General features: G+C 35.5%; 1 protein-coding gene and 1 pseudogene across 1 annotated transcript; both read right to left on the bottom strand.

The window, feature by feature from the left end:
- Positions 1–1,671: 1,671 nt before the first annotated feature.
- Positions 1,672–7,117, bottom strand: LOC105218603 (esterase B1). The gene is made up of 5 exons (XM_011194299.3): positions 6,958–7,117; positions 4,732–5,002; positions 4,494–4,644; positions 3,705–4,438; positions 1,672–3,633 (listed from the first exon to the last, which is right to left on the bottom strand). The coding sequence occupies exons 1-5, from the start codon at positions 7,026–7,028 to the stop codon at positions 3,178–3,180; spliced, it is 1,683 nt and encodes a 560-aa protein (XP_011192601.1). The 5' UTR covers positions 7,029–7,117; the 3' UTR covers positions 1,672–3,177.
- Positions 7,118–7,242: 125 nt separating this feature from the next.
- LOC105218614 (esterase B1-like) lies at positions 7,243–14,722 on the bottom strand (annotated as a pseudogene).
- Between the last annotated feature and the right edge of the window lie 489 nt (positions 14,723–15,211).

Consider the following 15,211-nt stretch of genomic DNA (forward strand, 5'->3'; position numbering starts at 1 on the left):
ACATTATGGCAAATTACTGCTGGTGTTTAAAAAGAGATTGTCCAAAGAAGAATTGTAAAAGAAAAGCTAATAAAAGGCATTTTAAGGGAATATAGTATAAGTTTTTAACACTTTTTTCTCTATTTACTTCAATGTTTGTTAATCTTTCAAAATAAACTAATATTTTCAACATTTATGTCATTTTATTTCTTGTTTTCCGATTTTTTTGAATTAAAATGAAAATAAAGATTTTAAAAAAATTTAGAGCAATTCTTACAAAATCATTGATAGTTTCGTGAATTGTGAGCATAAATATATAAAATTAGTCTCATATCCAGGGCAACAAAACCACTGTATACCAGTGTTTTTATTTCAAATTCTCCTTGACAGTGTAGAACACACTTATTCTTGTGTAGTCTCGTGTATAGTATGTTTTATATAATATTATATGAAGTTATAATGAGAACAGTAATGAGGATAAACGACCGGAAAATCACCCAACACGTACACCCAAAGATGTATGTGTTTTCGTAAATGGTGGCGTGTGAATTTGTTTAAGAGAAATATTTTATCCTTCAACGGAATTGCAAAAAACTGCACGCAATGTAACTGCAGCTAACAAGCAGACGCAATATACATATATTAGTATATAACCCTATTTACTCACATTTTTATCTGCTTCTAAATTTCCTAACTAGCTTCATACTACACTACCGGGTATGTATGCGGGTCTCCAGACAGAATCAGCGTGGTTTAAGTTGGCGTTAAAAAGTCCGTGCAACCTTGCACCAGCGAGAGATGTAGTAAAATAAAAGAAACGGTGGAAAACAATAACGGGGAGCGAGAGAAAAAACATGCACACACACATATCCACATACTAGTTATGTATGTGCATCCAAACGCGCTCGTAAGTGTGAATTTATGCTGTGGATTGTAGTAAAACATCTATACACTTAATATAATGAAGTAAATAGATGATAAAGTATAAGCGAAAGAAATAAGAAGAATAAACTTTCCACACATAAAACGTGAGTTTTCATAAATTATCTGATTTCATAGCAATTTTTACCAGCAAAGCGATTTGCGGCTGAACTTTCAGACGATATTTGAGGTATGAGAGCACGTAGCAAAGAATTGTCAGCGCCACTGGCTGATGTTAGTTGTATGGGAGTACGAGAGGAACGTGCGACCAAACTATGTTTATTAGTTAAACTATTATTTAAGCAGTTCGAAATCAATCAGTAGCTATTATGATGACCGCTCAAAGGGTGATTTATATTCCTTCACTAAACTTTATACTACAAATGGAGCAGAGGGATACATGAAATATGCATTTATATTTTTTCAATGAGCTTAACTTAAAAAAATATTACTAAGAGCGTCACACCTCCACTCTTCTCATAACATTTACCAGCTCTAAATAGATTTGCCCACAATTCTTTCGACCCCCATATACCGTAAAGGAGGATTGTTAATCCGCCCCTCCTATTTTAATTGTCATTTAAGATATCGCCTTGGTATTAAATTACCATGATTTCGTAGTGTGTCCTTCCTTTAGCTCCCATAACATATACCCGATATAATATTTTCCGTCCTTTAGATTATCCTTATAATATATGTACATATGTATTGTTCAGTAAGCGATGTAAATTATACGTTGATGATAAGCATATTAATAATAACAAATTAGTATTTCCCTTAATATTATATATTGTGGTTTATTGTCAAATGTGAATAAAATCGATTTAGTCTTTCTCTATTCTAGTGTGGGGATTTCTGACGACCTAATCGGCTTTATAGTGGATATATTGCTCACAGTAGAGATATTAAAAAAAAATAAAGGGAGTATATTTCACATACATATGTAACATAAGATGATTTGATTCTGTACATAAAATGATTGTCCTTTCCCTAAGCTCTAATACATGTTGATGAATATACGCATTTCAGCTAATGAGTACTAAAGTTAATAAACATACAAACCATAAGTTAATCAGTGAACAACTTCGCTTAATATCAAATATCGATTTCCAATATAATAATTTTCCTCTTGAGTTTGGCAGACCCCTGGAAATATCTCACACGCTATTTTTACTATTTGCTATTAAAGAACATCTATCATTGGAATGTATCCGAAATTAGACATTTTAATTGATTACATGAAAACAAGTAAGGAACGGCGACGTTCGGGTATAACCGAACATTTTATACTTTCGCAATTTGTAAGGATCTATGGAAGGGACATATTATAAGGTTTTGCCAAAACTTAAATATATATATATATAATTTGATTAAGATAACACATTATTCAACCGATCTATTCGGCATAAAGCCCACTTGGTGTTGGGGTAATTCCTGGACCGATTTAATTCATACTCTCCACTAAGCTATATTATATACCACATATCAACCGATAAATCGGGGCCTTGAAAACTTATGGTTTGATATTTTTTTTAATGAGAGATGCTACACCTCCAATGTAGTATTTTCATTGGTTCTTGATTTATATATTATAAAGTGATCAGATTAAATTAATTAAATTAAATTAAAAATTGAGTTATACAGGAAGTAGGTGTGGTTGTGAACCGATTTAGATTATTTTCATTTCGTCAGATCCGGGTCATAATTGGTCAAGAAGTTCTTGAGATATGGCAAAAAGTGTTGAAATCGGTCAAATAATTATGCCAGCTTTCATATAAATAATGTAATGTGAGCCGAATGAAATTGAATGAAATTAAATAAATAAATTGCGAGAATATATAATATAATGTTCGGTTACTCCCGAATTTAGCCCTTTCTTACTTGTTTTGTGGTGGGATAATAGATAATTTCGGTCCACGAGTTAATCCAATAATAAAATTATCATGTCGCAGTGTTTGTTGCCAAACTCCTCCGAAACGGCTGGACCGATTTTTATGACATTTTGTGAGCATATCGGGTATTGGCTTATTAAAATTAGCTTTTGTGTTTGCGTTCAATTCCTTAAATGTTTGCCTTAAAATATTCCCACAATTTTTCACTTTGTACCAAAGTGATAAAATCCCACCAAATACATTTAGTATTAGTGACGTAAGCTGCTTATAAGTATATATACTAAGTTAGAATTACTACACTTATTTAGAGTAATAGCGAGGGCAGGGAGGGTCATACATAAACTTATATGAGTATATAGTGTACTCCCGTATTCTCACTAAGTATTTAGTACAATTGCTTTCTGTGTGTAAATAAGGCATTCTGCGCATTTAACTTATCAGTCTCCGGTAATTCCATCATTTTCAAATCATGGTTAATATTTAAAGCCATATTCGGTTCAGAGTCTTCTAGTGGTGTCCACACAACCGGTTTAATTGCATCACAATTGGGATCAGAGTTAGTTGCAAAAGCGGTTAATAAACCAATTAGTCTTTGAATAGTTTTATATTCTGCCGAATCCAAGCTGACTTTCCTAGAGTTACTCGAGAAAAATGTATACGATAAATCATCAGCGTGACATACACCACGTACAGCTTCGTTGCCACAATATATAGCGCGATATAAATTAAAATCGGGCGAGTCAAAATCGAAACGATATTGATAAGTGGGTTGTTCAGCATATGCTAAACGTGCCAAAACAGTGCGATGAATATCGTGCCAAAACATTTTGTGGCTATAAATCTGAAAATTGGTTCAGAAATAAAATAGAAATGCTGGGGATTTAACAAAGTTGCTCGTTGTATTCTACTTACATCGAGAAATTTTAAAAATAAACTATCTCCAGGCGTTTTGGCGTCAAAAAACAGTTTTAATAACTTTTCACCCATTTCTTGACGCTCTTCTGGTGTGTACACAGCCTTAATATCCTCCGGTAAAATACACTCTGGATCGATTAAAAAGTTGCCAATTATTTGCGGGAACATCTTAACACGTTGGTACATAACCAGTCCCTCGAAAGAATTGCCACCAATTATCATCGGTATTCGATTACTCCAAGTATCTTTCAAAAGCTCAAATGGAGGTTTTGCTAGTACACAATCCTCACTAACATATGGTTCAACGATTGGTGCAAAAGCATACACGTACGACTTTCTACGTTCCTCTGCATTGAGCAATGAATGTTGCACTAACTTTGCGGGGTCTAATTGTTGTAAAAATCGCAAAATGTCTCCGTCAATATTATCACCTTTGTAGCCGTGAGTTTTCGCTAGTCTATAGGCCAAATCAGTTTGTGGCATATTTATCCAGTAACATAGCGCACTACCCGACATAAGTATGACGCGTTGAAAGAGATCTTCGGACTGAGCGCTAAGCGTAATCGCATGAGCGCTACCAGCACCGGCGCTTTCACCAAAAAGCGTTACATTATTGGGATCCCCATTGAAGTGACTGATGTACTGTTTCACCCATTTGAGCGCAAGAATTTTATCTTTCATTGCAGCATTGCCGGGAATTTGTAATTCAGGATCAGCGAGACTGAGGAAACCTTTACGTGAGAGTTGTTTATGTAGGTTTGCTATTTATTATTTACATATACTCACCCAAAGAACAGAGACGATAATTGAGCGTAACCAGTACCACCTGCTCACTCATAAAATAGTCCGGGGCGTAAAGTTTCCGTGTGGCTTCTCCTGAATAGAAACCGCCACCATGAATAAAAACCAACACCGGCAAGGGTTTTTCTGACTGCAACTACAAATTCCCGAATACATTAGAATTTAATTATGTAACGCATGATTTAAAAAAAAATATATATGTATATATAATTGACAAGCCCACCGTTTTTGTATAGACATTCAAATATAGACAATCTTCTGAACCCTCCACACGGCCTGTGAGCGAGTTCTTTTGTAACGGTTTGTTAGAGCACTGAGTACAATCCTTGACACCGCTCCAAGGTTCGACCGGTTGTGGTGACTTGAAGCGTAACTCCGCTAAGGGCGGCTTGGCATAGGGTATACCTTCGAAGCTGTAATAATCTTGCGCGTAAACGGTTTGACATTGTTGGCCTTTGACCGCACCCAAAGGCAGTGTAATTTGTGGATTTTCCCTTAAAAAATGTTTAAATATAATTAACACAATTCTTTGTAACAGTTAATGAGGTAGTAACTGGCGTCGCAGATTTCACGCAATGAAATTTTATGTAATTGTAATTTCTGTAAGTTATTCATAAATAATGCTCTATTAAGAATAAACTTCTGAGTTCTGTATTTGGAAATGTAAGCATTCACATAAACAGTAATTTTCTGATTCTACTCATAAATACTTGTCCTATAAGTTCACGTAAGTGAGGAAAGTTTCTGACTGCCATTCACTTGGCAGTGTCCTAGGCTGCTCACGACTTCCGGTCTTAGACCAAGTATTTTCTGGGTAGCCAACAGACATCCATTTGGAGACGAGCTAAAGTGAGAAAGCGAAGCCCGCTTCTGCAGTTGTGCGTAGGGTTTGGAATGCCCGCATCCTTTATTGGCAAGGTGCCTCTGTCCAGCTGGTTGATGTCCTCATACGATTGAAGGCTGATATTACTGCTATCTTAGAAGTTCGTTGGAGGGGACAAGGACGGAAAAAGGCACAGCTTTTTAACATATCGCCGATTTGCGTCCACGGAAGAGAAGGATGTGACCAAATATACATTTTATTTCGGTGTGCGTAGGTAAAGAAGGAGTATTCGGTAAATCAGTCGGAAAATTCAGCCTCCATGACAAAACTAAAAAACAAATGACTAGAATCAGATCGACTTCGCCGGAAATATGGTTGTCTGTAGTACCAGATTCCGTTTGTCTTCTGATCGAAACACGCGCAATCAAATCAATCATGACAATCTCCAGTATTCGGTATCAGCGAAGACGCACCCGCCTCTGTGCAACAAAGAACGCCCGTCAACAAACTCAAGAAAGCTTCGACGTTGAAAAGCTGCAGTCGCAACAGATAACCGAAATATTTTCTACTCAAATATCAATCACCCGCTTGAAGAACAACAAAACAGCGAGGCAGATGGATTGCCGGCTGAACTATTCAAATACGACGCCGAAGAACTGATAAGATGCATGTATCTGCTTCTTTGCAGAATATGCTCGGATGAAGGCATGCCTGCCGATTGGAATCTAAGTGTGCTCTGTCCAATCCACATAATGGGAGACTCCACAATCAGCGTCAATTATCATGGGATAAGAATCATAAGCCTATCGAGCGTATTGTGCATTCTAGGAAAATACACACCACCTTTTCAATTTATAAAGCTGCCTACGTCAGCGCGAAAAAGAGCTGCTATATGCCGCTATGCTTGAATTTGGTATTCCTGCAAAGCTTATACGGCTATGCAAACTGACATTAGATAATACCAGAAGCTCAGTTAGAATTGGGCAGGACATCTCCGAGCCGTTCAAAACCAAACGAGGTTTCAGACTGGGCGACTCTTTATCGTTTGGATTTTTAACCTGATGCTGAAGAAAATAGTAATAGCAGGAGAGCTAAATATATAGTTTTAAGGCCAGCTAACAACCGCGCCGTTAGTTCTGCTTTCTCCAGGCTTGACAAAGAAACGAAACGAATGAATCTGTTGGAAAATGAGAACAAGACGAATCTCCTCATCTCATCAAATAAACACGCAGCCAACTTCACACTTGAGGATGCACCGCGTCCTCTTCAAGCCGGTGTGGATAATATAAAGTCGTTGGTCAAAGCAAATCGTCAAAAATGACAAAAGGTATAGCATCAAAATGGAGAATATATATTTTCATAAAATGTTTTACACAATAAAAAATATTGTTTGGATTGCACTAAAAAAACTAAATTACTTATTAAACGACCCAATATTTTACCTGGATATGGAATGATCTATCTTATATATATTTATTATTATCTTTACACTGAATACATTGGTTACGATAAGCACGCACTTCCCCATTCCCCCGAGTTATTGTTATGAATACAACTTCGTCGATCAAAATGTGCACTACATATCGTTTATCACCAGTTATTACATTGTACATTTCTATTACTTACTGTTTATAGTGTAATCTTCGTAATTTAGCATTTTTGTAAATATTTGTAATAAAAAGACGTGTTCTAATCATTAGATTTTAATTGAAAGAACACTTTAATAAACTGTTGCTTTAACGAGGTATGCACAACTAAAGGGCGATTGCCTGCAATTCAAGCTTATATTGAAAATAATTTAAATGATAATACGAGACACATATTAGTTAAACATGTAAAGTTTATCAATTTAGTAATAAAAGAGGTTAACAGCGATTACTGATTGCCATTTTTATAAAACAATTAAAACAATAATTTCTGTAGCTGATTATGAATGCAACTTTGTTTAAAGTGCACAAGATCATTTCGAAAATGTAGTTGACAAATGTGTTACGTTGTTAGGAAGAGGAGGTACATAAATTTTTTTTATTTTTTCCTTTTAAAAAGGAACTACGTACTCCCTGCCTTATAATAAATATATAATTTTGTAGTACATTTGCATTGCAAATATTACTAGACGGAACGTAAACAAATTTCATGAATAAATTTCAAAGTCATACAATAAATTTGTAGATTTCCGCTTATATAGCAATAATGACCCGAAGGTGTTATATATATATATATATATTTGAAAAATATATTTTTTTGTATTTGCGACTTAAAACAACTTATGTCTACTTATATGCATTTCAAGCTATATTTTAAAACAATGTTGGACTTTCAATTAGAAATAGTTCGCATTGCTCCCTTATATTAGTTTACTTATGTTTAAGAAACAATAATTGTTTGTAAGCTTGTCTTAATTTGTCTAATGAAATCACTATCTTATCGGTAAGTGTTCCAAATTACAGTACTTGCTTACTGCACCAACAACACTGCTAAATATTTATGTGAAATACATAAATTAGCATATTGCATATATCTACATATTTATAAAAACACATTCACACTGTTGAATATGTAATGTAAACATTATTGAAAATGTAAACAACAACAGTGAGTGGGCCGTATGTAAGGCTAATGGACCTTGAGCGGAATTTAATAAGTTCTTTTCCTCATACGTATAAAAACTGAATTGTTATAATAATAATCTGTAATCAAGAAATGCGCGCATTAGGGCGATAATATAGTTAGAACTAGTGATGAGCGATATTGTGATTTTTAAATCACCGTGATTTTATATTGCTAGAATAACGAATTTATGACAATTTGTACTCCACATTATAATTTTTTAAATACAAGACATGTGTATATAAAATGCTATTTATTATTTACAATTTTTATGTAATATTTTCAAAAAATATCTCATTGAGAAATAAAATATGTTTTAATTTTCTAAGACCCGTTTTTGCCAATAAGGAATCAAATCTAAGTATAGCCCCAATTGTAGTTCGAGTTCTCTGCTACCTTTTGGGCACCACGCAATTGCTCCGGAGTCTTACATACATATATAACTTCACCCACGCTTCCAGTTTTTATAAATACTATTTAGGGTTTTATATATGACAAAATTTGTCAAAATCGGACTATAACTTTTCAATGTCCCTGATATCGAGCATGAAGAACTCAGTGCCTAAGTGTATTTTTTCACCGAAAATATTGGTAAATCTCTCATATAATATTATGTTATTCAGAGGGAATTGTGTCTTCTAATAGTGTGCCTCGGTAGCATAAATAGTTAAAATCGGGTTATAACTTCTCCTAGCTACCATATACCGAATTATAGGTTTCGCAAAAATATGGTGGACTTTATTTCGCATTAAGTGAGCGTATAGTCTTGGATATTGTGTACCTTGGTAGTGAAAATGAGTGAAATCGGTTCATGAATTACCTCATACCTCATATACATGATATTTTTGTATATATATTTTTCCGTTATTCTATTGGACTTTATGCCGAATATATGAGTCAAATTGTGAGTTATCTTAATTTAATAAAATTACATCAATAAATTGCGGGAGTATAAAATGCACGGTTGCATCCGAACTTAGCCCTTTCTTACTTGTTTTCTTTTGACGTATTTGAACTGAAATATTTAAGTAGTATTAATGCCGGCTCATTAAAAAAAAAATTTCATAATATCAGGATTTTCCTTGAGTGTATGTATGTAATTAGCGTTGAACCGTTTAGCTGGTTATAGCCGAATCGATGAGGGCGCTCCTCTCTTTCCTTCGCTGTTCGGCGCCAGTTGGAGATTCCAAGTGTAACCAGGTCCCTCCTGGTCCCTCCAACGGAGTGTTTTCGTTCATTCGGACAACATGACTTAGCCAGCGTAGCCGCTGTCTTTTTATTCGCAGAACTATGTCAATGTCGTCGTATAACTCGTACAGCATCGTCCAAGCTTCTGCACCATAAAGCAGGACGGGAATGATAAGCGACTTGTAGAGTTTGATTTTGGTTCGTCGAGAGAGGACTTAACTTTTCAATTGCCTACTCAGTCCAAAGTAGCACCTGTTGGCAAGAGTGATTCTGCGTTGGATTTCAAGGCTGACAATGTTGGTGTTGTTAATGCTGGTTCCCAGATAAACGAAACTATCTAATACTTCAAAGGTATGACTGTCAACAGTGACGTGGGAGCCAAGACGCGATTGCGCCGACTGTTTGCTTGATGACAGGAGATATTTCGTCTTGTACTCATTCACCTCCAGTCCCATTAGCTTCGCCTCCTTATCAATGCGGGAAAAAGCAGAACAAACGGCGCGGTTGTTGCTTCCGATGATATTACTATAATCGGCGTACGCCATGAGCTGTACACTCTTATAGAAGATTGTCTCTATTCTCTATTTAGCTCTGCAGCTCGTATAATTTTTTCCAGCATCAACCTTATCTGAAATCAAACTCAGACATCGCGGCATAAAGGCAGCTCCTTTTCGTGGTGTCGAAAGCAGTTTTAAAATCGACAAAAAGGCGGTCCTCTTTTCGCGGGTCTTCTCCAAGATTTGGCGCATGGTGAATATCTGGTCAGTTATGGATTTTCCAGGTCTAAAGCCACACTGATAAGGTCCTTGAATCATGTGGAGAAAAATCGTTTCTGGCCACTCCCAAGTGAATGATAATCAAAAACTTTCCTCACTTCTACTAAACTTCTACACATGATCCCATCCTCTACACATGATCCCTTGAGTGTAAATACCTAAAAAAGATGAGCCACCGATTATCATTGATATTTTATTGCGCCATGATGGATCAGCGTCAAATGAACGCTCCGGTATCATACAACCCTCTTCTTCATAAGGCTCGACTATCGGGTCAAATGATAACATATTTGATTTACGCTGTCTCTGTACCATCACTATGTGTGAACCACAAATTTTGGAAGGTCTGGCCTATTTAAAAACTGTAAAACGTTTGAATCGATATAGTAGCCATGGAATTTTGCCAAGCGATTGGCCTTATTTCTTTGCGGCATATTAACCCAAAAATTTAGCACTCAACCAGGTAAAGCAATGGCATGTTTAAAGAGATCACGTCCCTACTCACATCGCATGAGCAAGTGAGTAGAGGCCTCACCGGCACTTGAACAAAAAAAGCGAAGCTGAGAGAATAAATTGAGTGAATGAGAGCATTAAATATGCATTTTATAGTCTTTTCACGCAGGAGCTAATTGATCATTGAACATATATATAATAAAAATACGGTCTTTGTCGCAGAGTCAAAAAATAATGTAGATTTTTATTTTGTATTGTAAATCGATCATAATCAGCGTTTTAATCGAGCAGAGGCCGTTTTTTGAACAATTTGCTCCTGTGTAAAAAAAGCTAAAAAGTTCTTAAAAGTATGTGTTTTAAAATCATTTGGGTTAAGTGGTTTTAAGGGGTTGAAAACATGAGTATTTTTACAATTGTTTTTATATATACAATCATATATTTCATTTCAACTATTCAGCATATTAAAGAAACATATTTAAACAGTATTTTGTGAAAATTTTATTTACAAATCCCGAAAGCTCAACCCCCATAGAATGTCCAAAAAAAATATTCTTAGCGTGGACAGCATAACTCATTATTGGTTCATCCAAATCAATAAACCAAAAATATTTCGATAGTGCATAGATAAATCTTGTTAATGAACGAAGGAAAAAAAAATTATTTTTGACAGGTTTTGAACAAAAAACTAAATTTTTTAGTAAAATTTTCGCCATATACTGACTCGAAAAAATAGTTGTAATAAAGATGTGTGGAAAATTTTTCTAGAATTGCTTCATAACTCTTCGACAAATCCTGTCGTCTGACTTCAAAATTTGTGTTTTGAGATAAACCCGTTTTAAGTTTTACATGACTTGATGGGCTATTTTAATATTGTACTATTTAATAAGACAAAAAAATTCAAAATTTTAAACCCACCCTTAATTCGCCATGTGGTCCAATTAAGCGTGATTCCTGTAATTGAACAAATTGTTCAATTAAGCGAGTATCTGTTAATTGATTCATCGGTTAATTGAACGCAAATTGGTGAAATTAAGCGAAAAGTACTTTATTTATTTCTTTGTTTTGTATTTTCTAAAATAGTACTATGGTTTAAAAAAAAAGAAATATATTCAAGCAAGCCAGGAAATTTGTCTGTTGTAATGAAAACAGTCATCCAATGAAAGGAATGGCTTCAAAAATACTAGCTGCTTTTCAAGCAATGAGAGAAGAACACAGTGGAGAATCAAAACATTCATACGCACACACTCTCGCACAAACACACGCTTTGGCAGTCGAAAGATTGCTTAGCGCTAGTGAGAAAATTCCTATCTAAGCTTTCCATTGATGGCAAGCACATTGACCCTCATCTATATGTGTATTACTACACATCACTGAGAATATGTTACACACTCTAGAATATGTTATGTGCTTACAAAGAGTGTGTAAAAATTTACCGGGCTCGGGTTTGGTTGTAACCGAACGTTATATACTCTCGCAAATTATTTATTTTATTTAATTAAGATAACACACAAGTCGACACAAGTGACAATTATTAAATATGTACTATATTTATAGTATATGGAAGCTGGCATAATTCCTGGACCGATTTCAACTATTTTTGCCACCAGCTACATTATATCAAAGATTTTCCGTCAATTTAATTTTGCTATGGTATAAAGTCCATCGAAAGTTTGGAATCAGTATATGAGGTATATATTATATATGGGGGCTAGAAAAATTTTTGGCCCGATTTTGCCTAATTTTGGCACAGAGGAGCAATATTAGAAGAAACATATCTACTTTGAATTTGTTTGGAAGATCTGAGGGATTGTCCGATATTTTCAATAAAAAATTAGCAGCAAGCTTGGAGTTTCTCTTGCTCGATATCTGGGCCCTTGAAAAGTTATAGTCCGATTTCGGCGATTATACGGGCTATGCCACACTTGAAATACTGTAGGTATAGTTAAAAAGTAAAGTTTTGTTCCGATATCTTCACTGGTGCTTACTTTATTGTAAAGTGAAAGAATGAGATGGACTTCAAAATTGTAGTATATTGGAAGTAGGCGTGGTTTTGAATCGATGAAGAACTTAGTAGTTGGCGGGGCCACGCCTACTTTCCCAAAAAAATTAAATCCAAATAATGCGATCTTTTGTACCAAATTTGTTTTTAATAACATAATTTATGGCTTAGATATACATATGTAGCTCTTAATAAGTTTTCGGTTATCGTTATTTTGTGGGTGTGACAGTGGTCCGATTTCGCTTATTTAGGAAAGGAAACAAAGGAACACGTGTACCAAGTTTCATCAAGATATCTAAATTTTTACTCGAATTAGAGCTTGACCGGACGAACGGACAGTCGGACGGATAGACAGACATCCGGATTTAACTCTACTTGTCACCATGATCATTTTAATATATGTATGTATATATATGTATAACATAGATATAGGGTTATATCTCTCGTTTAGGTTTAGGACTTACAAACAACCGTTATGTGAATGAAACTATAATACTCTCTTAGCAACTTTGTTGCGAAATTTAACACAACACGACATATAACATAGATGGGTATCACACTTTTTTTTATTTCTCAAAACAATTTTAGGCCCGCCTCTTTGATGTACTCATCATGCAGCTTACATTTCTCCCATTCAGGCCACTTCACAAACCGAATTTCATTAGAGATATTCAAACATTTGCGTTCACCAAGTGCAGACAGCGGTTCCCAAACAGTTGGTTTTATGCGATCTACATTGGGGTCTGAATTGGCTGCAAAATTAGTGAATAAATCTATCATAGATTCGATCATGTGGAACTCTTCTGAATCACGCGGAATAGGAAAGATCATCCACATGCGCAACGCCGCGTACACCACGACCACATCTCTTAATGCGATACAAATTGAAATCGGGTGAATCAAAATCGAAGCGGTAGAGATACGTAGCTGCTGTTGCGTGCCGAAGAGCGCATAGATTCCGATGCATAGGGTGGTAATAAGAGACATACGAGGCTAACTGTAAAAAGTAGAGGAATGTTAATAGCTTTAGTTAAAATTAAGATAATATGTTAGTACTTACGTTTATCACGTAGAGTGCATTCTCTACTGACAATTGTTTCTTTTCCAAATGTAATTCGATGATTTTATTTGCCAGTGCTTTCTGTATTGGTAGCTCACATTTTTGCGTGATTTCATATGTAAGTAAATATTCTGGATGTACATTAAATGTTTCATACTGCGCCTGGGAGTTTGTGTAGAACTTATAACTCAGCAGCGACTCCGAAGAAGTGCCGCCCAAAATTAATGGCATTTTATGAGACCAAGCTGTTGTCTCAGCAAACGCGTTGAATGGATCTTTTGTAATTATAGCATCCGGTGTGTTGGCATTCTCTATCGTGGGAATTAATGCAAAGGTTAAGTTCCGATAATTTTCTTCTTGTGTTAGAAAATTTGAATTGGCTATTTTTTCTGCTTCAAGAGTGCGCAGATACTATAATATGCTTGCGTTATCATCAGATCCCTCATAACCAACATGCCTGGCAAAACGTAGGCATTTCTCTAATGTGTACTACTAGACCGGACATGAGTATGGCTTTGTGAAATAGCCCCTCACATTGTGGTGTCATCATAAGTATATGCGTTGCGCAACTACCCGCACTTTGTCCGAAGACCGTAATATGTATTATCTGAATCACCGTTGAAATTTTGATAATTTTCTTTAAGCCATTTTTACGCTGCCACAATATCTTTGAGTCCAGCGAACTGCAACTTGCAGTTTCTGTTCGGGAAAACTGAGGAAACCTGCCGACATAATTTAATGCCTTCGATCTTATTATATGTTTAACGATTTTCGAATGTAAATGAATAGTAAACAGAAATTATATTTTCCAAAACATATTACAGATAAATAGTATGAAATTAATTTCTTTCTATTCCATTTATACCTACCTAGCGCTCCCGTACGGTATCCAATGGTCACGAATATCACATCTCTCATCATAAAGTAGTCTGGCCCCCAGACATGACGTGACGCACTGCCAGTTGTGAACCCACCACCATGTATATAAACCATAATAGGCAGGCGCTTTTCCGACTATAACTAAAATTTGGCAAAAACAATTAGTAGACACACCTGTTCTTATTATAGAATATACCTACATATGTATGTATATGCATCATATCATACCTTTTTAGCATAAATATTTAGATATAGACAATCTTCGGAACCCTCAGTGCGATCGGTATAACGATTATATTGTATGCAATTTGGCGCAACTTCAGTAGAATCGCGCACACCCTCCCACCGATCAACTGGATATGGTGACTTGAAACGCAACTCTCCCTTAAAACAAAGCTCATACAGACTTATCAGTTTGGCTGGAATTTAATACTCCCATACATGCTGCTATTAACTTATCTTTTGTAGTATAATGAAATGTAAGATTAAGAGATTATTTACAAATTACTTAAGAGATTCTGATGCATTGAAAATACATTAAAACTTGTATACACAAGGAACAATCACTTATACTCGTAAAATGCTATTTAATCCAGTTTTTTTCTTACGAACCTAACAGAGTGCTAAAGATAAGGAATACTGTAAATTTGCTTATTTAGCAACCACGTTTATCTTCAGTGATTAAAGCATCTGGCACACACTCATTTTCGCGTGTAAGAGAGCATACAGTAAAACCTGTCCAAGTTGGACACCTGGGGTCTGCTGCGGTTCAGCACTTTTTGTCCAAGATACGCGAGTGTCCATGTTATGAAGAAATGATTGTTTGTACTATATTATGTTGGTACAGAACATTCTGTCCAATTTGAATGAGTGTCCAAATTATAAGGGTGTCCAACTTTACAGGCTTTACTGTAC

Source organism: Zeugodacus cucurbitae, chromosome 2, assembly GCF_028554725.1.
Source record: "Zeugodacus cucurbitae isolate PBARC_wt_2022May chromosome 2, idZeuCucr1.2, whole genome shotgun sequence".
In the NCBI taxonomy this organism is placed as follows: domain Eukaryota; kingdom Metazoa; phylum Arthropoda; class Insecta; order Diptera; family Tephritidae; genus Zeugodacus; species Zeugodacus cucurbitae.

What these genes read in the sequence shown, in the direction of transcription:
- LOC105218603 (XM_011194299.3), bottom strand. Translation starts at nt 7,028, where the DNA reads ATGATTAGAACACGTCTTTTTATTACAAATATTTACAAAAATGCTAAA. An exon ending in TGAATGTCTATACAAAAACG is followed by an intron (nt 4,645 to 4,731) that starts GTGGGCTTGTCA and finishes GGGAATTTGTAG; the next exon opens with TTGCAGTCAGAAAAACCCTT. An exon ending in TTATCGTCTCTGTTCTTTGG is followed by an intron (nt 4,439 to 4,493) that starts GTGAGTATATGT and finishes TCTCACGTAAAG; the next exon opens with GTTTCCTCAGTCTCGCTGAT.